Genomic DNA, 24,566 nt, shown 5'->3' with positions numbered 1-24,566 from the left:
GTTGTCAGTAAAATATTTAGATTGATCGAGCCTCTGGTGTGTAACCACAGTATTTCATATCATCCCCTCCATTAGAAATCTTGGCTAAACGAACCAATATATGTTGCCAATAAAATAGTTTAGAATGATTGAGCCCCTGGTAAATAACAACAGTATTTCGTGACAGACCCCCCCCCTTTCCTATTATATAACGACTCACCAAGGGTAGTCGTCAACCTGGTTCGATCGATGGTATATGAATCTCGAGTGGTAGTAATAGTTTGCATGTAAAAATATCTTTAATAATTATACATATTATTATTCTCACCTTTTCTATCAAAATTATAAAGTCGATGAACGGTATCAAATGGTTTATTAGTTGATACACTTTTATGTATTTTCATTCAAATTGTCATGCACACATACAAGATGATTAGGTATCCATAAACAACTACATAGCAACTAATGACATAATACTGTCTATATCTTTTACAGATATTAAAAACAATCTTCTTTTGTTAATATTAAATTAACATTCTATTGAGTATAGTGCACATGTATGAGCACTTTCTGCCCAAGGTACAGGTAATTATTAAACTATCCAAAGTATTTCGTTATATAAAATGTCGCCCGACAATTGGACTGAATATAAAAGTCATAAGCCAGCTTGGCTTTTATCTTCAAGAACCACTGGTCCGTTTACAATAATGGTCTTACATTACATATGTCCATCACATTTTGATCGCCCCTCGCATGTATCTTGATTACATATCATAGATATAGATACATTTATAACAAATCTTTCACTTCATTAATGCTTATCTTTCATTACATTAATTATATTTATTTCATTATCATTCATTACATTATTATTATATTTTATTATTAAAATGTCGTCGCCCATTTATTTAATCTTTGAAGGGTGCGAAGTCAAAATCGTAAGAAACAAACATGAGTTACCATTATCCAGGGCGCATTATACAGTAATTAGATTAGGTGATATTTTAAAATAAACATTGGATCAATAAGGCATCAAAATATAGAAGAATCTCATTCAAGATAGTCGTTGAATAATTAACTTAATAGAATGAATCTTACACTTAACATAAGCTTTGGCAGTTAAGTTTTCAACACAAGTCAATCTAATATAAATAACCTTTGCTTTTAATCATTTATGAATCGAATTATAATTCTTCACATTAACAAGAGAGAATTAAAGTCATTTGAAAATTAACTTTCCAGTCTATCTAAAACTATATCTAAGCACTTCAAGTATTTATAAGAGTCGTTTTCATTATCAACATTAACTCATAAAATTAAAAATAAAAGTTCACAAGAATCTATAACTGATATGGGTTTAACCTAATTTCATTAACGGTAATCAGCTTACATTCATACTTGCATATGATTCTAAAAAAGTACATTGTACTGCACAATCATGATTAGGTTCCACAACATGTTGTACATGTATTTCATCGTGATTCTGATTTTGATACGAAGTGCCATCTCTTGACCTCCAATTACGTCTATCCATGTAGCTTGTTGTATTCCTGTAATTTCGCCCTATATTCTGGTTGTTTTTATGTCTACTTCTGTTGGGTGATCTGACATCAGGATTGCTACGATTAATTAGGTTAGGCGTATTCCCTACGTAACTTTGCCTATTTTGCTCGTTTTGATTGCTAGAATTTACTCGGCTTAGGTTGTGTTCCGTATCATTCACATTTCGGATATTTAGATTCCGAACAGGTACAAAATGATCTGAATTATTTTTACTTTTACCTACTCCTGCTTGTTGATTCATAGCATGGTATTGAGTTTCATAGCATTGGACAAGCATTAATAAATGGTTGAAACTCATACACTGTGTGGAGAACAAGATCTGTTGTAACTTAAATGGGAGCAAATTTCGAATCGATGCTATTATTCTAGATTCCGATTGCAAGGGATTAACGACTTTTAATTCGTTGTATGTATTTACAACAAACTCTACAACAGATTTGTGCAAACGAGGATTGAAATGTTGATTTCTAATGGTGGCATCTCGATTTGCAAGCAAAAAGTCATTTTCATAATTCGCGATCAATGCCGCTTTGAATTCCTCATATGTATTGATGTGATCACGTACTGCTTTAAACCATAAAGAACATGGTGGTAGTAATACATGAGGGATTAATTTCATATATTGTGATCTATCTATACTCATTATATTACATTCGTTCTGAAATTTTTCCAGGAAAGAAGTAGCGTTTTCATTACATTTACCACTGAATTTACTCATAGCCCGTATTTCACTCATCTTAACACTTAACTTTACCTTTCTTTTATCATTCCATGTACTTATTGGATGACAATTCCTATCCATGACGTGATGTGTCGTTGCACCATCCATTTTTCGCCCATCGGTACTCTTCGGATGCATTTCTTCCAAGATAATATCCTCATCAGACACAGGTGAAGGCGAAGTCATCTCTGGTGAGTGGGGAAACTCCAAGCGCTCACTACCCATATTATTGTGGTATGTGTTGTCCTTAACCTGTAGCGTCCTAATTTCTTCCTGTAGAGTAGCTATCAATTGCGTATTTGCACGTATGTTGTTAGAATTATTGATGACCTGAATCTTTTGCTGTTGAACAGATGATTCTATTACTTCTAAATCCTTTTTTACATCACTGATTTCTTGGATTTGGTGGTTGTGCTTACCCTGACAATCCTCCGATATTCTTTTTAACTTTTCCTCGAACTGCGAGGAGATGTGATTCATCGCCTGGACAATTGACTGTTTCGTTTCATTTGACTTCTGTTCCATCTTCTGTTCTATCGTCTGCTTCAATTCCTCGTATTGTTTATTGGATTCTTCAGACTTCTGTTCTATCTTCTGTTCTATCGTCTGCTTCAATTCCTCGTATTGTTTATTGGATTCTTCAGACTTCTGTTCTATCTTCTGTTCTATCGTCTGCTTCAATTCGACCAAATTTTGTTTCATGGCTTCAAAATCGTCCTTTCGACATTGTTCTTGCCGTTGTAAGGTTAGCAAGATTCGTTCTTCGAATGTCATTCCTGGTGTTACACTATGTTCACCGTTATCACCCTCATTGGATTCATTTTCTATTGCCTCACCGTTCATTTTTCTTATAATTATTCTACCACTTCTCAGTCTTGTGAAATTTGTATTCATTAACTTTATTACAAAAGTAAATTCACCCTTACTTTGCTTCGGGATATGAATTTACAGCAAGTCCCGGGTGAGGTAAACCAAAATTTTTATAACGACTCACCAAGGGTAGTCGTCAACCTGGTTCGATCGATGGTATATGAATCTCGAGTGGTAGTAATAGTTTGCATGTAAAAATATCTTTAATAATTATACATATTATTATTCTCACCTTTTCTATCAAAATTATAAAGTCGATGAACGGTATCAAATGGTTTATTAGTTGATACACTTTTATGTATTTTCATTCAAATTGTCATGCACACATACAAGATGATTAGGTATCCATAAACAACTACATAGCAACTAATGACATAATACTGTCTATATCTTTTACAGATATTAAAAACATTCTTCTTTTGTTAATATTAAATTAACATTCTATTGAGTATAGTGCACATGTATGAGCACTTTCTGCCCAAGGTACAGGTAATTATTAAACTATCCAAAGTATTTCGTTATAATTACCATATTCTAGCTACGTGCCTGACTCAGCTAATTCTCTACATTCTTTACCAAGCCCACATTTTCTAAAGCGGAAAATGCTCTCTCAATACCTAAGCTCATTATTTTCAGCAGATGCACAAATTGGGTAACATTCTATCTACATGAATGTTATATATGTCGATTACTGGAAACCGCTCCTCGCTATCTATTACCATATTTACTATATAATGATTAACGTTAAAACCGGAAATGGTTGATTTGTACCGCTTCCGGTTTGAATATTACATTCATCAGGGAACTCAATTCTTAACTATTGACTCTGTACATCGTGGCCAAAATTGATGGTAATCAATCAGATAGTTCTTGAGACGGTTTGTTTCACTGACGGACAGAATGAATATATGGCTATAGAGTTTTGATAAACTAAATTCGTTAATGAGTGATGATGGAACAAATACAAGAAAGGGAACCAAGAGTACCACCGGGAAAATTTTCGAACACAAAATTAGCCATCCAAAACCCACATGTCCTGGGTTAGAATACCATAGATGAAAACTCTACCACTGAGTCATCAATCACCCGCTTATTAGTTTTATTAATTGTTATATTAATATAAATTAATGAATGCCTGCTTATGTTAATTATTGAACAATTACATTGTATACTTCGTAAAGTCAAAAATTATAAATTTGTATTTACTGTACATAGGTATGTTGACAATAAGCGAATGTTATTAGAATATTTGTTGAGATTTCTTTTCCTTCACTGCCTTTCGCCTGGTTAAAAAGTAGTTTGCAGTGCTTGGGAGCAGCTGCAGGTGGGAACGCGATAATGTTTGAGACATACCGGCGACTTTTTTGTGTGTGAAAATAAGACCTTCCTCATAAAGCAGTAAATAACTGCAGTAGCAATTGTCTACGTAAGTGATAAAGACATATCCAACTACAAGAAACTAATAGAGTATATATATTCATTATTGTGTTTCTCTTTTAACAGTTACTAGGTTGGGATGGCCAATTCCAGAATTTTTACTTTCCGGAATCCGAAAAGTAAAATAGGAAAAATTCCGGATTTCGGAAAAATTCCGATTTTTTTCTAAATTCCGGATTTTTTCCGAATGTCGGAATTTTTCTGAATTCCGGATTTTTTCTGAATTCCGGAGTTTTTCCAATTTCCGGAATTTCTCCGAATTCCGGAAAGTAAATTTTTCGATTCCGGAAAACAAAATTTCCGGAATCCGGATTCCGGAAAATTTTGACCATCCCTACATTATTCATACCACTTACCTAGCATTGTTAGGGTCATTAAGTGCAGGAAGCTCATGTAAGTAGGTCATGTAGACAGAATGAAAGAAAGTAAATATGCTTTTAAATTTTAACTGGAAACCCAATAGCGAAAAGCCCATTAGGTATACCTAGGTGCAGATGGGAGGGCAATTTTAAGATGGATTTTGAAGAAATAGGAATATAAAGTAGAAACTGGTTCCAGTTGGTTGAGGACAGAAGTCAATGGAGAGTTTTGTGAGTTCCGCATTGAACCTCCGGGTTTCAAGGCCATAGAGTTAGTTAGTTCAAAGTTATTATAAGCGTTTAAACACTTCTAATTACTACTACATGAACAGAGTTGACTAAACTGTCCAATGAAGTAGCTGCGTATACAACTTTTATTTCTTCTTGAATCGTTACTTATATAGCTATTTGTACTTAGTTATACACTGTAGAAAGACTTTTGGTGCAGGTCTATAATCGGGGACCATAGAATTGTCAAATTTACAAAAGAAATATACTGTGATTTAAAAACAGGAATAGGCTATATAAATAATCAAAATATGTGGATCTTACCTGTGATATGCATAAGATGAAAATATAAGTAATCCAAAGTGTATGTTTCTAAACACGCAATATTGCACACGGGAGCCATGGTGAAATATAGGTATGTGAAGGCAGTGTACTAAGGCATGATGCATAACAATTTCTTGTAATAAGCGACCATGCAATTTTAAAATGTACAGAGAAAGTATATAATTTTATTTTTGTGACATCTTTCTTTACATGCATGCCAACCGTCGCTGACGCGCCTGCTCCTACGGACGTACCCCCGCGCTATCTTTACGCGAGTTAGATATATTTTTTGCCGTTAGTTGCCACCTAACACACATTCGTTGGTGTTTTTTGTAGTGTCGTTTTAATTGGGAGCAGGAAAATTCGGTAGGAAAATCCAGTGTAAGAAAACTCGGTGTATGAAAATTCGGTGTACAGAAAATTCGGTGTACGGAAAATTCGGTGTGTGGAATGTTAGGTGTAAAGAAAGGTTCGTTGTAGTAGACCATAGGATTTATTAAAAACTCAACTTTGAGGATAAATGAGCGTATTAGTTTTAAGTTCAAATTGTAGTAGACCGTAGGATTTATTAGAAACTCAACTTTGAGGATAAATGAGCATATTAGTTTTAAGTTCAAACTTTGTGTAGAACGTACTTTTACTATATATTATCTACTTGGGTGACTTAGAGTCGGTAACTGACATCTTCCACAACATCCGCCAGCGGGGTCCGATGTTTCCCTTTCTTACTCAGAAGCGATCCTGTTTCCTGCAATTTATTCACTAACGACCATATTATGTTCCTGTCTGGAGCAAAACGTGAGGCAAAGTTGCGTGTAAATGCCCTTTGCATAGCAACAACAGATCCCGTTCTCCAAAAACTTTTTAACGATAAAATCAAAATAACGTTAAAACGTTAATAACGTTAAAATGTTGCTCCAAAGAGTACATTATTGTAACTGTGTCCTGATCATATTGATACAGTAGCACAGCATAATTCTCAATACAACGTCCGTTTCCTGTTTCTTATTGACCGTCGGGAGGTTGCCATCTAACGAAGAAACTCAAATCTCCACACCGCACCTCATCTAATTCCAATTCGGTACAGTGGCGAATATTTGCTGTTTTTCTAGAGGCGTGGGCGATATTACCCCAAATGAATTTAAACCAGTAAACATAGTTCCATAAATCTCCCAACGTTCCTTGATCATTTGCCACAAACCGCATGAAAATCGGACTTCAGTTAGAAATTCTAGACCCAAATGAAATCCGTGAGTTTTAAAAGAATCACCTTGTATATGTTCTATGATGTACTATCGGAAAGGTGATTTTAGTTGTTCCTATAACTATTCTTTGAACTTATAGTTGTAATTGTTTTATTTCTGACAAAAAGTGTCAGCTTCATTGTGTGATGAAAAGTAATTTATAGTAATACCCCGGAAGAGATATGCAAGAGGTATTGGACTTAAGGCAAGAAAAGAAAAAAAAAAAGCTTTTCTTGAAATAGGTAATAACATTTTATTCGTTATATTTTATGGTTTTCGTTTCAACAACATGAAGTGTCGTAAATTATCGTAAGTTGTAATATTCAATATGTATTACACCGAATCTACCTTACACCTAAATTTCCCCACACCGAGTTTTCCGTACACTGAAATTTCCTACACCGAATTTTCCTAGACCCGCTTTTATTGCATATAGCCCCATGCTTTTTTTTATACCATTTATAGTTAAGCCCTCATAAACTGAGCATGTACGGAAGCTCGGTGTAGCTATCATGATGGTAGGCACAAACTATCATCTCGTGAAAAAAGATAAAGAATTGTATTAATTTCAACAGCAATAGATTCAAAGTCAGAAAGTGCAAGAAACTAAACTAAGTTCCAATCCGATAACATGAAAATAATTCTACCTCAAAATTCCAAAGATGCACATAGCTGCAAAATCATAAACTAACTAAGATTTACATGGTTGATTTGTATCTGTTGGCCAAAATGGGAGAAGCCAAGAGCGTCTTATTTATAAAGACACAACTGATTTCAGGGGCAGAAGAGGCATTTTTTACTGTCGAATTTCCGAATGCTCGTCGGAGTTCTGACCGCAAAGGGAAACTCCTTAGAGGAAGATTTATCACCTGGCTGAGAGCCAATAGTTAAAGATGGGTGGAGATGCGCAACTATTATGACAGATTACGTCTCATGGAAAGACCTTGATGCAACATTATGTAAGAGACAGTGACATCGAAACATTTAAAACAGAGTGATACATATCAGTCTGTCCTGGCCAAACCATTAACCCGAGATGCACGAAATTTAGTCAAAATGTAGTACACATATCACAAATTCGAATGATTTAGTCCAGAGTTCGTAGTTCTGGCCTAGGTTCTTCGTAATTAGTTAATTAATTACCGAGTTCTTTCCTGATTTTGTCGTAAAGTTTCCATTGATATATATACTGTAATTGTGTTATTTACTCTTATTGCATCAATTTTAAACTCAAAACCTTGATTGTTGTTATTCAGATGTTCCTTTTTGATCCGGAAAATTGGAGAGTAGTTTGCTAGATTTTCATCTGTAGAGAGACTCTCCACGATTTTACATTTCGACGGCGAAAGCGTAAAACCTCGTAACTCATCAAAACCAATCTTTTCAGGAGAGCAATAAAACCGTTCAGCTTTTTACATTATCTTATATGCGATACGAGGTTTTAAAAGTTAGTTTTTCACGTTTTTTTATTATGTTATCGTTTACGAGCTTGTGCACCCACGTAGATTCAGATGTGAGGAATTGAATGCAACCAAAATGTAAAATTCCATAAAACGTGAGATAGGAGATTTTGCACTTTCGCCTTTGATATGTTCCTTCAGAACTTGGGGCAAACTTAATTGTACGCTATTGGTTCGAGACGAGCGGAAATCACACAGTTTGCGAGAATTTAACCTGCGCTAGAGCCTTGAACTCAGACACTTTAATTTGGTCAATTTTCCAAAAGACTAACTCTTTTTGAGTAGAATTCCGTTACTTTTACGAGTGTACTATTTTTCTTTCTTCATGACAAGAATTCAGAAAAGCGGAAATCTTATGTGGCGTGAATAGAGTTTTGATTTCTGTCAGGTTCCTAATCCATCTATAAATAGACTTTCTGCCGAGTATGTATGGAGACTAAATACTAAGTCTTTTATACTAGGAGTCCTGCGTTCAACGACATGACAACTTCAAGCAAATTTGTCATGTAACAGTATATTACGATACAATTTATTAAAGAGCACGTGTTTCTGAACTCACGACAGCACGTGCCTCCCAGCCCTCCCCAAATGACACACTGGCCTCTGCTTATCCGATTTGTAACGCGTGTGACTTTGATGTGTGTGATCTATCTCTTTCTGCTCCCAATGGAAGCACTATAACATTTCAGTGTTGGCCCAGCATCACGAAGCAACTGGCCAGATAACCGGATTAAGACATCAAACACCGGTCCAGAAAACCATAAATAATCGCTCAAGGAAGCCGATGAGCCGACCACGCATCACCAATTGAACAAACGCAATCTGGTTGGCTATAACTCTTCACTGGCTGTAGCGAAAAGAAGTTTAGTAACTTTTCCTATCTAATTAATTCAGTACTTCAATACCATCTAACTAAAGAAAATTGAAAAGAATGTGACTCTGGCCTGCCATACGACTTACACCTCAGCTGCTGACATATGGCCAGTACATCAGCTTCCAACGTCATATTTGTAACCTTCACAGGCCGATATATGTGGTGCTAGGAATGCTACATAATGCATAATATATACAGATACTTATCAATTTAATGGAAACACTTGGAGTTGGAAACACGTCAGATATCTGGGTTGGCAACGATGATCCGGCGACAGTAGCGCCGAACTGCTAGTGAAGATGTGTTAGATATATTAGATGCAGTGTGGATATGGACTGAGCAGACGGTGATAGTGTAGAAAGGTCGATCCCTCTGATTTCCAAAGAGGACATATTATTAGCGCTCAATTATGTGAAGCGAGTAAAAATGGCAAGTGTCTTAACTGTGTTGCGATGGGCAATATCCAAGAAACCCTCAGTGATAAATCTCGCCGAATGAAAAAGCGAATTGTCACAGAACTATTCATGCGGTGCAAGTGACAGAAGAACTCAAGCACAAATGCCACAGCCTGTGTCGATAATTATAGCCGCCGCGAGTCACATGAATTGGACATACGAGGTCGAGTTGCACTGGTAAAACCGTTCATAAAAGACCATAACTCTCTAGCATGATGCCAATAGTGCTGCGAATAGTGATAGCTGGAGATGTGTCATATTGTTCGAATGAGTCATCGTTTATCTTATTTTCAAACCACGGACGGATCACATGCATCCTATTGTCAAGATGTTTGTTTGTACAATGACGGCTTATTCTAGGATGGCAATGTTGTTTGATCTGTCGCGGTGTTGTTTGAGGAACATCTGGATGAATCTGAATTCTTTCCCTGTTCCGCCCAATCACCGAAGCTGAACATACTCACAATACAACATTTGTGGTCTATATTGGAAACAAGATTCCGGCGCAGATGTCCAACTTCATCGTCTGGAACGGAACTGAGTGCAGAATGATATAATATCTCACTCGCTACCATGTAGAACCTGTATGACTTCATTCCATGTAGAGATGTTCAGAAAGCGAAACATGGTCCAATCCTATATTAATCTTGTAAGCTACACATTTTTAGAAATATTTTTGAATGATTTTTATAACCATGTGTTTACGTATACACGATTCTTTGATAGGCAGCTATTATATGCCTCTTGACATACTTCTGGCTACGCCATAGAACTGAGTAACAATGAAACAAACTGTCTTTGATCGCTGGGATCTGGGCTGCAACAAGAAAAGAGAAGAAATTGATTGAACGGGATCAGATCACAAGCGCTACTTGACATACACGCAACATCAGTCTTAGAGATCATAGGACGCATACCCCTGCATTCATCTATGAAACTAGTTATAGACGACAACCACCACTGCAGCGACAGAAATTAGGTGTATAGAACATTAAATAGTAAAAATATCACCAAATAGTAACTACATATACTCAATATTACTATTATTTTACACTTCGTATTGTGTCATGTTCGTCACTGTGTTATGTTAATTGATTAATTAATTAATTGGAATTTAAAGTTCCTTTCTAACAACAAGATATAAGAGGGAACTTACTTTAAACCTCAATTCGAAACAATACGCAAGTCTTATAGCCCCACCGGAAATCGATAATATTTATTGTAATATTCACGTAATTTCTATTATAATTTGCTCACTCATTTACAAAGAAGTTATGATTTTGCCATTTCAAAATGCATAACAAAAAGAATGAAACATTATCTTTAAAAACTTACTGAATGATTTTTTTTTACGAATTATAGTGTAATAATAGAATAGTGAATATACTTAACACTTAGACTGCTACTATAAAAAAATGACCTTCCCAGGTCATGAGCAATGCAGTATTATTGTGATAAATTGTATAATCAATATGTATTACTCTTCTGACGAAAAAAATGTATATATATTTTCTTTTTAAAGCAATTTCTCCCCAAGCTGCAGGAGTGAATGAAGCTACCATAAGAAATTGGTGATCGGTGTACACACATCGTGGGCAGCTTTTCCTGAGGAGCAACATCTTAATGTGCTCACATGGTATGCTGCCCGGCGTCCTGGTATGATTCAGCGGTAGCCTTCGGTGTGGGCAACATGCAAGTCTAAATGTCAATATTTTGTTTTCGGTTGAAGGACTTTTATTTACAATTAGTATAATACGTATTCTTTCTGATCGAATTTGAAAAGAAGGGAGTTTCCTAAGAAATATTTGAGAGATGTTTTTCTCTGAGTTAAGTATGGAATACATGACAAATTTAAACGTTCTACAGAGTTTGAACATATAAACATACGATTAACAGACTATCCAGACAAACTGCTCGACAATTTCTCGCGACAACTCAATTCTCCTTTAGACATTTGTGAAAAAAAAAAATGCTTTTTGTGTTCCATACTAGCTTTTCTTTAGAGTCAAATATGATTGGGATTGCAGCAAATAATTAGAAGTTACGGCTCTTTCATCACATATACGTATTTTTTGCACAAGTCACATTGTATCTTACGCCATAATAACTAGTAAAAAAAGGTAGAATTCGTTAAATGATTGGTGTTCGAATTATCGTAAATATTTTTATTGTAAGAAAATTGGATATGCAAACCCACTGGCCGTGAGAATTTACTTTGTTGAAATTGGGTTTACCTATTTTTTTTAAAAAAAAAAAACACCTTGTAGTCTAATTAAAAGTCGTTGCGTAATATTAAATTAAAAACTTCCAGTAATGTGGCCCATTTTTGTAGTTGAAAAAGTCTGGATAAATGTATAGTGTAATCTTACCTGTTGGTCGTTTTCTCCCCTGGAAAGCAAAAGCCGAAAGCAGGAGCAGACATATCCCAATCATCGTCAACCATTTCAATTTCATAAACAATTGAGCTGTAGTAGTATTTGAGTCCAAGATCTTTACCTCCTAAGAATCCATACGTTGCAAATACAATAAACACAGCACACCAGCACAGCCTATTAGAAAAGCGGATTGATAACAAACAAGAAGCTTTAGGATTCTTAACTTTAAGTCAAATTCCAAAAGCCCTGGGTACATCCTTAATACTCCAACACAAACATAAACATATTAAAAAAAGAATCGAGACAAGACAATAACTTTTTTTGATACTTTTCGTCTCATTTCTGTTCTCGAAAAATATTATATTTATTTTTTAATCAAGCATTGTTCTATAGACTAGATATGACACGAAAATGCTACTTTGTATTTTAAAGTTCATCTTATACTCAAGGAACAGAAGAAAAAATGGTAATCGTTTTGTTTTTCATGGATGTACACTTAGTTTCTTTCTCTTTCCTTTCTCTAGTATGATTGAAAATAGTGTAGAGCTGATTTTTTTGGTTTTCAGTAAATTTGTCCGCCTTTTTACCTTTTCTAGTTTCTCCAAATGCCACGTCACAGTCGAATGATCAATGCTTAATTTCTCTGCAACCTCTCCTTGTTGTTTTCCGTAGATCTGCTTCTGGAAATTAGGTTCAATTCGCAGTCTTCAACATCTGAACAACGTTAGTGATCATTCTTATCCTCCAAACGTAAGTCACCACGACAAAAGTTTCAGAACCAACTTTCCATTGTATGTTCCCTCACATTGCCTTAACTAAACTCTCATGTTTCATTAATATTTCGAATTTTTTGGGCTCCTCTGCGACCAAATTTAAAGTTACGCTGAAGTAGGTTTTGCGAAAATATTATATTGGCTTCCTATCCCCTCACGTATGAAATCATACGAATGCACAAATATGTTTCCTATGACGTATTGTATATATATCTGTAAGATGCTTAACATAGGCTTTCAAGTAATATTAACAAGGCATTCAGCCAGCATATTTTATGGCCACTTGTAAGTGTCAAAGTAAAAGAACCCTAATTCTTACAAAAACCCGTTGCTATAGAACTTCTTTAGTTTTCGGAGGCTTCTTTTGAAACTAAATTAACACCATTCAATGAGTTCGCCACAGACCTAGACAAAACGACGTCAGATCTGGGCTATACGGTAGATACATTAACATTTCACAGTTAGATTCTCTAAATTTCTACTGGTCGTTAAAGATGTATGCCGTCTGGTGTTGTCAGCGCGGTATACGACACTATTCCTGGTGACCAGCACCGCTCGTTTCTCTTGAATTACTAGGAGCATTCGCCTAATTGTCGACATTATTAGTCTGAGTCTATCTTTCTGCCCGGTAGCAGGATCTCGAGAAGAACGAGACCCTTCTAATCCCACCAAACTCACAGCATAACTCTCCTGGGCGTCAGTGTGGGCTTTGCCACAGACTGTGGAGCTTCTACTCACTTTAACCACTTCGTTTTTGCATATTATTGTCGTAGGTTATCTACTTTTCATCACTTGTGACCAACTTGCTTCGGATATGGCTCGAGTTTGTTACGTTTTAGTAGAGTTTCGCAGGTAGAAAACGACATACAGAACTAGCACGACAGAAACAAGGAGAATCGGTAATCTATATTAATAGGTAAGTAGCTTTGTTCTGATATTCATTCTCGAACATTACAAGCCATTACAAACATCATGATAGGAACAAGGACAACCGTTTGGCAGTAGTTCTTTTCATTCTGGAAATGCAAAACGCTACAGACATCGTAACAGGAACAAAGAGAACCGCTTGTCAATAGATATTTTTATTCCCGAAACAGAATTTGGAAACACGCCAGATGTTTGTGTTGAAAACGATTAGCTACGACTAAGGTGTTGGATTGTTGGTGGTGGTGTGTTAGAAGAAATTCCGTACTACGTGAGGAACAGTAGAAAGCAGTGTGCAATGAAATGAGCAAACAATAATAGTGCAAAATGGACTATGTCTCTGATTTCAAATGGTTCTCGGTTATTTAGTACGAGTTTGACGAAATTGCTACGTGTGTTAGATGTGTCGCGAGATATAGTCTTCAAAATCATAAAGGCCTACAAAACTTACGGCAAAGCCACATCGGCAAAGAGGAGTGATTGGAAGGAAGTCTAAGTGATAGCCACCACTGAGTATTATAGCGGATTGTGTCAACACAATCACAATTTCCCACGATTTATGTAACATAGACATATTGGGTCGGATTGCATGGACAAAATTACTGATAAGGGGCCATCACTATTTAGCACAACGCCAATGGTGCTGCGACCATGCAGCACGGACCACTGATGACTGGAGACACGTCACATGATTGAATATGTCATCCTCATTTGATACCACAGAACATATTTATGTGTGGCGAACGCTCAAAGAAGGTCATAAACCGCAGTGTCTGCATAACTGAAAACATTACTACGATTCTATGATGTGCAGGTCGCAAAATCCAAGTTTTCAGTTAGTCCTCAGAACACATGGTAACTTATGTTAAATAGAAGGTATAGAATGGTAGACAGGCTGGAGGTTGTTTCAAATGTACAGCATTTTTCATTTTACGTGTTCAATTGTAGATAGTATAGGAATTATGTAGCACGCTTTGGATCTGTTGTGACGTAAGGTAAATAAGCAACTGCATTATACATCATTAATTGACACTATTGATATTTTCTTCAACGAGAAATAAAGGAAAGTTTGATAAATAATGGAAAAATACATTATTGATGAAATAACAGATAAGGCATATATGATGAAACATGTAGTCTAAACATCAGTAGAGCAATGCAAGTATACTGAATGTTATTTGGTTTCTCTTGCTTAGGGAAATTCTCATGGGCCCTGTTAAAAGCTTGAATAATTTCAAATTAGAATTCGAAAAGTATTAATCGATTATTCGTTATTCCAATTTTGGACAAAATTGTTAATAAAATAATACAAGGATAAGTCATAAGTCTTGCAATATTTTGGTGTACAACATAACTGTATTTATTATAGTGCAATGAAAGCAGATTAATATTCAAAGTATAGCCCCTCGTGTTGAACTGTCTGCAGCCACCATCTTTCAGTTTCTCGATTCCACGTCGATACCACGTCTTGTCCTTAGAGACAAAGAATTCAGTCACTGCTGTTTCTATCTCCTGCTGGTTGGTGAAGCATCGTGATTTCAGGAAGTGCGTCATCGACTGAAACAGGTAGTAATCTGAATGGACAAAGTCGGAACTTTTTTGGTGGGTGTGCTGGAGTGAGTTTGTCATGAAGGTCCTGAATTTTGATGTATTTTTCGAGTTGACTGTGGTTTTTAGTCCTGTTGCAGTAGAGTGCACTTTCCATTTATCAATGTAGGATATTTTTGGCGTAGTGCAGTATACATCCGCTCCAACTACTCGGAACAGAGTTCGTCATGAGTGATACGAGCGTTAGGAACGAACTCGAAGTGAACTATCCCTTTATAGTTCCACCCCACCACACATAAAGCATAACTTTATGCTTGAAACGGCCCTGTTTGACGACAGGTTCTGGAAATTGGCCGTTGCTCAACCACTGTTTTTGCATATTCGGATTTCGGAAAACATCCTCTTTTCATTATCTGTTACACCCCCTTTCAGAAAACACACATCTATGGATTTTGCAGCAGTTGTCGGTACACATCTACTGTCCTCCGGGCCTTAGCTAGAGTCAACTTATGTGGCACAATGCAGTAGCTTCTAATGTTTTTCCCGAGTTCGTGAAGGTGGTACACTACAATACACTAGGGCATACTAAGTTGGTTTAACAATTGTCTTGTGCTGGTTGATGGATTCTTCTCAATGGTACGTCGTATGACCTCAGAATCTGTTACTGTGGGGTGGCTAGACCGAGGCTGACCTACATTTTTACAACCTTCGCGAAATTTCTGGAACCAACGGTTTGCTGTGCTATGCTTCACTGCACTTTCCCCTTTCCATGAAAAATGTTTTGCGTTGCTGTCGAACTTACAGAGTAACAGTTATGATATGAGGCGATATCGTCATTTCAACTACCAGTAAATACTGACGGAAGTGGCGGCCTCCGTGTTAAATAATCTGCTTATCACACATCTTCTTGTGCCAGTTTGATCTTCTAATTAAGGTCGATCACGGCGTATACACGCGCCTGCTTTTTGTATCGTGGAAAAATTACAAAATTATGATTCACCTTTCTAATACGAATAGTAGCTAATAATAGCGAATTGCTTGAACATTTTCATCGAATAAATTGAAATACAGTATTATATTAAAGTATAAATCTGGTATAATTATCCGATAAACAATAGATATACGAATAATTCCTCGAACAACTAATAAATCGTAGAATTGTTATTCTAGTCACTAATAACTTTTCGAATAATTAATGGAATAAACAAATAATTTCTTCAATAATGAATACTCAAATAATGAGAGGAAAATTGATTGAATAATGAATTTTGGAATAATGAGAGAAAAATCATTCGAATAATGAGAGTAAAATTATTCGAATAGCTTTCACAGCACTAATTTCCATTTTCGTGTCTTACAGTTAGAAGTAGAATTTAACCAGCATAAAGTTAATATAGTTATATATATTGACATAACGCTAGTGATTTTGACCTGGAGTCGTAGGAAATTTATGTAATATAATTTATAGTTCGATTGAATTATATAATTTATAGAACTTTACCTGACAATCCAATTTGGAGATTCTTTGATTTCCCTGATTCCGTGAATTGATGATACCGCCATGTATTCAACCATGGAGTCACGAAACGACAACAGCATCAATTTTAAACGACTGTTTGGACTTAAAGACCACAATTTCAACCTAATAAGTAATAGACATTATCACATATATAGTATCTTAAGGTTTTCATATTCTTTGTAAAACCTAAGAAGTGTGTTCAATACTATTCCGTCAAAATTAAGGAATAAAATGTATATTATACATACTGTATGTAGCATTGTATAGTATTATATATATTATAACTATACGAAAACGTTTTGACTACGATAAAATAATATACTAATAATAAACTAATAAACTAATATACGATTTCGTTAGCAAAATTGTTAGCACTTTTAATGTTGGCCTTTTTATGTAAAATGGACGGTGTTACGGAAAAATGAGTTAACCAACAAAAATAAAAAAGAAAATAAAGTTATTGACATGTCTGGATAAGGGAAATTACACTCTATATTAAGAAAAATGATTTAAGTAACATTGTGTATTACTATACTATCTAACGACCAAACTTTCAATCCACTTTCAAGATACTGAACATTGTGCTTTAAGCAATAACAAGTTAACCCACATGCTCACGGTTGTGCAAGTGAGGTGTTCTTCGGCAGTAAAGTCCTGCCCCATGAAATATTGTACATAAAAAGGAACATTCAACCAGCTGTATAGTCTGATTTGTGCATGTGTGTGTGTGTGAGAAAGGGGGTATGGAAGAGGGCACAATCGTAACATCAAGTTCGTAATTATGCTATCCATATACTACAGAATCATGAATGTTTGGAATCAATCACATTGCGATTCCTGCTCTCAGGTCATAGTTTTTTATTATTACCAAATGAGACTGAATTTGGTGATGTATAATGTGCTCTTAAAATTTAACAACAACTGTATAGAGATACCGAGTACATGAATGTAATGACACGTTGCAAGAGAAAGAAAGTTTACTGTCAACAGGTTAAACATTGATGACATGTGTTCAGTAAATATTTTGGAAACTGTCATCAGTATTCGTAAGATTGCTGTAAATAGACAGAAAAGAATTGGTTTTCAACCTACTAAATTCATTTGAGGAAAGACAACCAACTATGTAGCTCATAAAGCATATCATAGATCAAGAAAGATCCAGAAAAGGTAGATATCACGACGAATGGGATATGGCGAAGGACATCATTGAAGAATGCACAGAACAATTGCGTCATTTATGGCCAAATAGAATGGAGTTATCGAAGGAAAAAAAAGTATTTGAAAGATGTGTTCAAATTAGTTTCAAAAGATCACAGTCTTTTCACGACTTCCAGAAGAGTGTGGAAGAAGGGAATTTTGTTGATGATATTGAATATATTTGAGATATTTGAGATTGATATTGAGATATTTGCTCAATTACATGAGCATTGGCTATGGTACTGAAAACTGAGATAAAGAAAATAACAGCTGCACAGAAGTTTTAAAAATTTACTTATGAAAATAATTTTGATATGTAGCATATTTTCCTGTTTCGGTGAAGTTTTCATATTTGATTAAATTTATTCTATAACAAACTTTTCAAAATTTTATTTCTTTGTGATTTTTTTTTGTTTCAAATGCTCCATTTATGTTCCCCATTACAAACAGCTGTAACATTGATACTATTTTTTAATATTATTTATTTAGTTTTATGCCATGCTACTGTATCATTTTATACTTTATAATACATTTTTATCATAAAATGTGCAGTGGTGGCTTAGTACAATTCCTTGATTCATGATCAATAAAGAGTCATTGTGCAAACACCAGCCAACCCTCATGGTTTGACCCTTTCACGTGAGAAATATTGATATTCACGTTAAAAACCAATGTCAGATGTTGTGTTTATTTCATACTTTGACAATACTATATTTGAAAATATATAGCAATGTATTCCTAATTTTAAAGGAACGGCTCAAATTTGAACCCAACTTACTCACATCTACTGCTTCATGAATTGACTCTTTTTTTTTCATAATACCGTCTAAATACGGTCTAGACCATATTTGATAGTTGCTTTTAATACTGAGCTATTATTTATTAATGTTCTATAATAAAACTGTAAATTATTTCTCCTCACCCTAACAATAAGTAGCAACTTCCAAATACAGTATAATGTATATACCTACAACTTTTTGTGTATATTATTTTGAATACATGTCAAATATGAAAATCAAGAAAGTTTTTCCCATTTCTTTTCTTTATACTTTATAACTTATTTTCCAGTTTAAAAATAAAAATATAGGTAATAGGAAGCTCAAATATCTATTTATGTTATTATCAAATAGGTGAAATAACAATAATTTTATCTGGAAAAATTAAGTTTTGGTAGTAGAGGTCAATGTTTTTATGTTATGTAATACCCTACACCAAGGGTTCTCAACCTTTTCCATAGGCATACCACCAAAGCGGATTAATTATTGATACCACCATAATTAGCGCTATGTACCATCAAAAGCGGCTTACGTACCACCAGTGATATGCATACAACAGGTTGAGAAACAATGCTTCCTAAATTTCTTTTATTACTTTAACTTAGGCAGCAAATGATTGTTCTAAATTGAAAATATATAATGTTAACTTTTCCATGTATCTCAAGATATTTATATTAATAAAACCATTTGTAATTTTGATATTCAGAATTTGTTAAAAACATTCTCAACAAGGCCTCTTCAAAATAGGGGATCATCTTACTTTTCAAGTAGCTGAAGTCATCAGACTAGGAGATGTTGGTAATATGAAATTTTATTTAGAATTTTCATGTTAGTGATGTAAATATACTTTGTTTGGCGGTTATCTATGTTGGTGAAATCTACTGACGCTAATATGCTGGTGGGGTCCGCAGACTCCAATGAATAACAAAGGCAGAGCTACTTTTTTTCATTCAGGAATGCACGTATTTAACTCATACGTCAACAAGACTAAAGTATCAGCAGTAGAGCGTTCACGTCTGGTGTATGGGTCCATGTTTCAATTCCAGCTCGCGCCTAGTAGGCTTTGTGGTGGACAAACACCGTATGCGTGGGTTTTCTGGATTTTCCCGTTTCCTCCCACTTTCTTCATTCCCCCATTTCATTCATTTCTCATCATCACCGTCTCATTAGCCTATCCTGCATAAGCATGGGCCTTAAAATTGAAAGATTTCAAAGAAAGAGAAAAGTAACACGTTCCACTAACTGGAACCAATAGTAACTGGAATACATATGTTTGCCACGTTTTAAGATTATCAGTTAGTGGTACTTGGTGCAAGAATTCTTTGTTTTTCTGTCATGCTGTGGAGGGCACATTTTGCCACGATCCTTTTCTAACATTATCTTTAGCAGATGATTTAGGCTCAGACCTAGGTCCAAGAATTTTCTTACTTAGCAAGTTATAATGATGTTTTTCCGTTTGGTCTATTTCCGTTTCGCCTATTGACCTAATTACCGATTTACATTATTATCTTTATCTCATCTTAGAGGTAGGCAAAACGGATATTCCTGCTATACCTACTCCCGTTTGGCCTACGTTCACTCGACGATGGATATTTAGTGATTGAGGAGATTTTTTAAAATAATGATTCAGTAAGATTATTCCTCAGTGTAACAAGAACAGCAACGGACATGTTTGGCTGTAATTCCACCAAGCTTTGGCCCTCTTTGAAACTTAGAAGATGAGTGCTTTAATTCAATTGTTTTTGAGAACAACTCTATGCTGCCTTGTCAGAATACAGATACAATAGTGGTCCAATACATCCGAATTATATACTGAAACTTAGGAACTCTATTCTATACGCGATTGTGGAATAATATACAGATTAATAATAAGACCAAAGTTTTATTATTTGTATTATTTACTTTTCGCTGAAATGTGTTCACTTTTTAAAAAATGATATTAAATGTGTATTATATTTTCTTATCCTTTAATAAATACTTTAAAAAATCCTATCCTCATGATTACGGAAATAAGTGTGCTTCAACAGAAACTATCACTCGTAAAAAGCAAACAAACAACGAATTTATTTACGACTGAACGCTCGAGCTTAGAGCCTACATCCAATATGATTCATAGACTAGCTGACTTGAGCCTGTGTCTTGTCTCGAGAAGAGCCAATTAAAACCCGAGAGCTTCTGATCTCTACTCAGCTGTTGCACAAGCAAACGGGAACGGACTAAAGTTGTGTGAGAATAAGTGAAACAGTCTTATTTTACAAATAAAATAGAAATATAAACTCTGCTTTTGTTTGATTCCGTACACAAAATGCTAGCAGTAAAATGTCAGGAAATTAGCCTAGTCCCCTTGATGACTTGCCGCTGCCCATCATTATACGTAAGGATTAAGCTTGACGAGGTAAAATGTATATTTCTTTCAATAGGAGAGAAAATATTGTTGTATATTCGGTCATAATATTTAAATTGACTTACGAAAATAGTATTCTAATTTTCAAAAGGTAGAAGCCAAATATTCAAATATTTCGACTAAAATTAACCAGATACTTATACCAAGTTCCTTAACCGGGAAAGAAAAAGAAAAATAAGGATTCGTAATGAAATATTCTCATTCCAATGTTACTAATAACCGTAACTAAAACTAAAACTATAAAACTAAAACTACATGGCTAAAACTAATATGGAAGAATACACATACTTGAGTCTTGGTTTAAAAGTAATCCCTCCGTAAAACGTGTAAAAGTCTGCTGGCACAACTCCGTTATTACGTCTGTCACTATCGATAGGGATGCTGATCTCGAAAATGGTGTCTCTCCTTAATCTTTTAAGGTATGATTCCCTTTGCCCTCTTCTCTGCTGTGGATTCTTTATCGGTCTTGGTTTGGCGGGTGCATATTTACACCTTCTGCAGGCAACACGAACACATTTCAAAATGCAGTAGTACAACAGTTCTATTCCTGACAGCAAACTTCCTCCAAAGAATAAGGAACCAATTCCTCCCAGTGAAACTATTAAGTATATCAAAATAATATCAAAGATGTATCAAAATAAATACGTTAGAATAGTAACAGCATGAATAATCCACGTATATATTAAGTGTCTCCAAGAAAAAATAATTAATGTTCAAAATGTACAAAGTGGTATTTGTGTTACGGTCACGCCAAAAGCACAAAAGTTCTAAAAAGTTATTTAGATGCAGAACTGCTAAAGAGCAGAAGTCCAGGATCTGCAGGAGATCTACAATTTAGGAATTACGCAAACATTTTTAGAGTTCAGCACTGAAAGACATGAACGTCACTGTATTTTGTTTTTCTGATTGATTATTCAATAAAAAGTGGGTAAATACACCACTGGAAACAATTTTCAAACTACTTGAAAAGTCCTTAGAGCCTCCACCAGAATCGTCTACAGAAAGTGTATCTCAGTATTCTCTAGAAGATATATGCATGTGTTGAATCAAACAATGATGTGCTCCCTTAATGATCAACTTTATCGGAAGTCACCGTAAGATGAATCAGGAGAAAAGCAATTGAGTACATTTTTCTGAAGAACAAAAAACCGTGCAATCTTGACACTGTGTGATAACGCTTATTATTTAACTTGTGGAAAGCAAGCCAGCTATTAAATCTTTAGGCCACTTATGTCATAATGGAATGGCTTCATTTTAAAAATTTCAATGGAAATTTTGCTAAATTAGAAACAAAATTTAATGTTCCGTCATGGGGTTTCTGTGTTGGTACAACAGACACATGCCATGTCATAACTCGTAGCAGGCCGGTAGCCAGCCCAAAAATGTAGGGGGGGGGGCGGATGAAGTTAGGGAGGCCCGACCCAACCATATTATAGTTCATTTGCAAGCCTACCGTGAAAATTTTAGAGGGGTCCGGACCCCATAGACCCTCCTGGATACGGGCCTGGCTCGTGGACCAGACATTCTACCATCTTTCAATTTTAAGCGGTGAATAGCTAAAATGTCTTTATGTATACATCCATTAATTTCGAGATGGTGCTGCAGGAAGCTTGAAGATACAACCTTTTCATACGGACACACTGAAAATTAAATTGTCTTAGAAAATCGTTTCAGGTAAATATGCCTTTCCCTGATAAGAAATTCAATAAACTCTGATAAAGACAGTAAAGATTATGACGTTACGTTAACATCATCGTAACATATGAAGACGTTAAGGTTTGAGGATATTAGCCCATTTGTGCACAGGAAATCGTTAACGACCCAGTTAATATAAAGTTATTTCTAGTACGTTTATTTCACTTTTTGTTAAAATTAGTTTTCTACAGACGCTGTAGGGGCTAATTGAATAATTGGATCTGGCAACATGGAACATAAGTTCATAGTTCTTGCATATATGACATGGTTTTCTCCTTTTAACGTAATTGACGCTACAGAGTCGTCGAATGATTTATACATTTTCAGTAACAAAATATTTCTTTATGCTGTGTGGTTTGAGCATCATATTAGAGGTAATACTCTGTCGTGTAATAAACAATTCTTTTGCATTGATATTATGCACTCTACATTATTATATGTAATTTTAGTGGGTCGTTAACGACCCCTTTGCCAAATATCATATCCTTTTGAAATGAATTGTGTGATTTTACATATAAATTGTTTGTTTAACATATTCTTAAAATCAATTGAAAAATCAATTTTTGAAATAAGAATATAACATTTTCAAACTCTACTTATAAGGTTAATTGTATTTAAAGTACGGTTTCTAGCATGATACTTGTTAAAAGTTCAGATCTAGGTAATGAATAATAAGCATAATATCCATTATAAACATAATATTTTACTGTATGTATATCATTCATGAAACTGGTATAAGGTAATTCAAGAAACTAATTTTGAAAATTATATATTGCTCTAGACGTTTATTGTGACTATAAACAGTTCATGAATTTTGTCAAGAGATCGTGAAACCACATTGGAGAATTGTGCCTTTAGAAGGATAATTGCACAGACTTTTAATGGTACAGCAACCAGGAAAAGTATCTCCTCCTAAGTGCCCTAATTCCATTACTTGGGTCCAGGACATTTGCGGTTGTGAGAACTCATGGACAGATGCAACCCAAATTACATGTAACTTTTCTCGACACTGGCAGTGTTATCCTGACCCAGGTGTTTATGCAGCTAAAATTGTAAGGTAGATGACTAAGGAAACAGTTCTCAATTCTGAGATGAATCTCTATGGTTCAGAACGTGTTGTCCAATGAACACCATATATACAATATATTGCTGTGTATGTAATGTATTATTTCAATATATACTGCATGTTCAGAGAAATAAAAAATACTGACCACGCATGAATCAGAAAATGATAGAAAGTAAATAAAAATATCAAATCTACAACAACTGCTGGAAATAAATTTGTAAATGATTATCTCTACTGACAGAACTTCTCCAATTCTTCATTTCAACATCGTTTCCTTTCTGCAGAGGAGAAGACCTTGCTTGTCACACTGAGTATGCATTGATATTGAAATTGAAACATTTGAAAAAGTTTCAACCTGGCCGCAATTTGAACACGGGTCCGCCGAAAAGAAATTCAAAGCGCTAACCACTTGACTACCACGCCCTTCTGCTTCCACTCAAACTAGTTAAAATCGTTGCATGTAAGACTAATTATAAACAAGATACTAATGATCGTATAAGACATTCCTTATGTGAGTTTCACAATGATTTACTAGAGAATTCCTTCTTTAACTCAAAAACAAGTTATACAGACCTCTATCAATGAGAAAAACATCACAAAATGTTCTTCAAGTTGAGGCTACGTCATAGTTTTTAACGATGGTCCCGATTTACATTACTATTCTTCCTCACTCTAACTTCTAATTTCCAAAGAAGAAAAGACGACAGACATTATTTTCTCATTCTTGGAATTGTATTAACACGTGTAGAAATAGAAAGTTCTATTTTTAACTTCC

The 24,566-nt window shown here is 35.1% G+C and overlaps 1 protein-coding gene across 1 annotated transcript in view; it reads right to left on the bottom strand.

Annotated features, from left to right (window-relative positions):
• The window catches only part of LOC145669002 (sodium channel protein Nach-like), a 192,482-nt gene that overhangs the window by 52,852 nt on the left and 115,064 nt on the right, over positions 1–24,566 (bottom strand). The window contains exons 10-12 of the mRNA XM_081737368.1: positions 21,319–21,628; positions 16,636–16,776; positions 11,884–12,063 (exon numbers count right to left, since the gene is read on the bottom strand). Of these exons, the coding sequence (XP_081593494.1) occupies positions 11,884–12,063; positions 16,636–16,776; positions 21,319–21,628 (631 nt within the window). The remainder of the gene's footprint in view (positions 1–11,883; positions 12,064–16,635; positions 16,777–21,318; positions 21,629–24,566) is intronic.

This window comes from Thermobia domestica, chromosome 1 (assembly GCF_964235325.1).
Source record: "Thermobia domestica chromosome 1, izTheDome1.hap1.1, whole genome shotgun sequence".
In the NCBI taxonomy this organism is placed as follows: domain Eukaryota; kingdom Metazoa; phylum Arthropoda; class Insecta; order Zygentoma; family Lepismatidae; genus Thermobia; species Thermobia domestica.
This window is presented reverse-complemented; position numbering and strand designations above follow the sequence as displayed.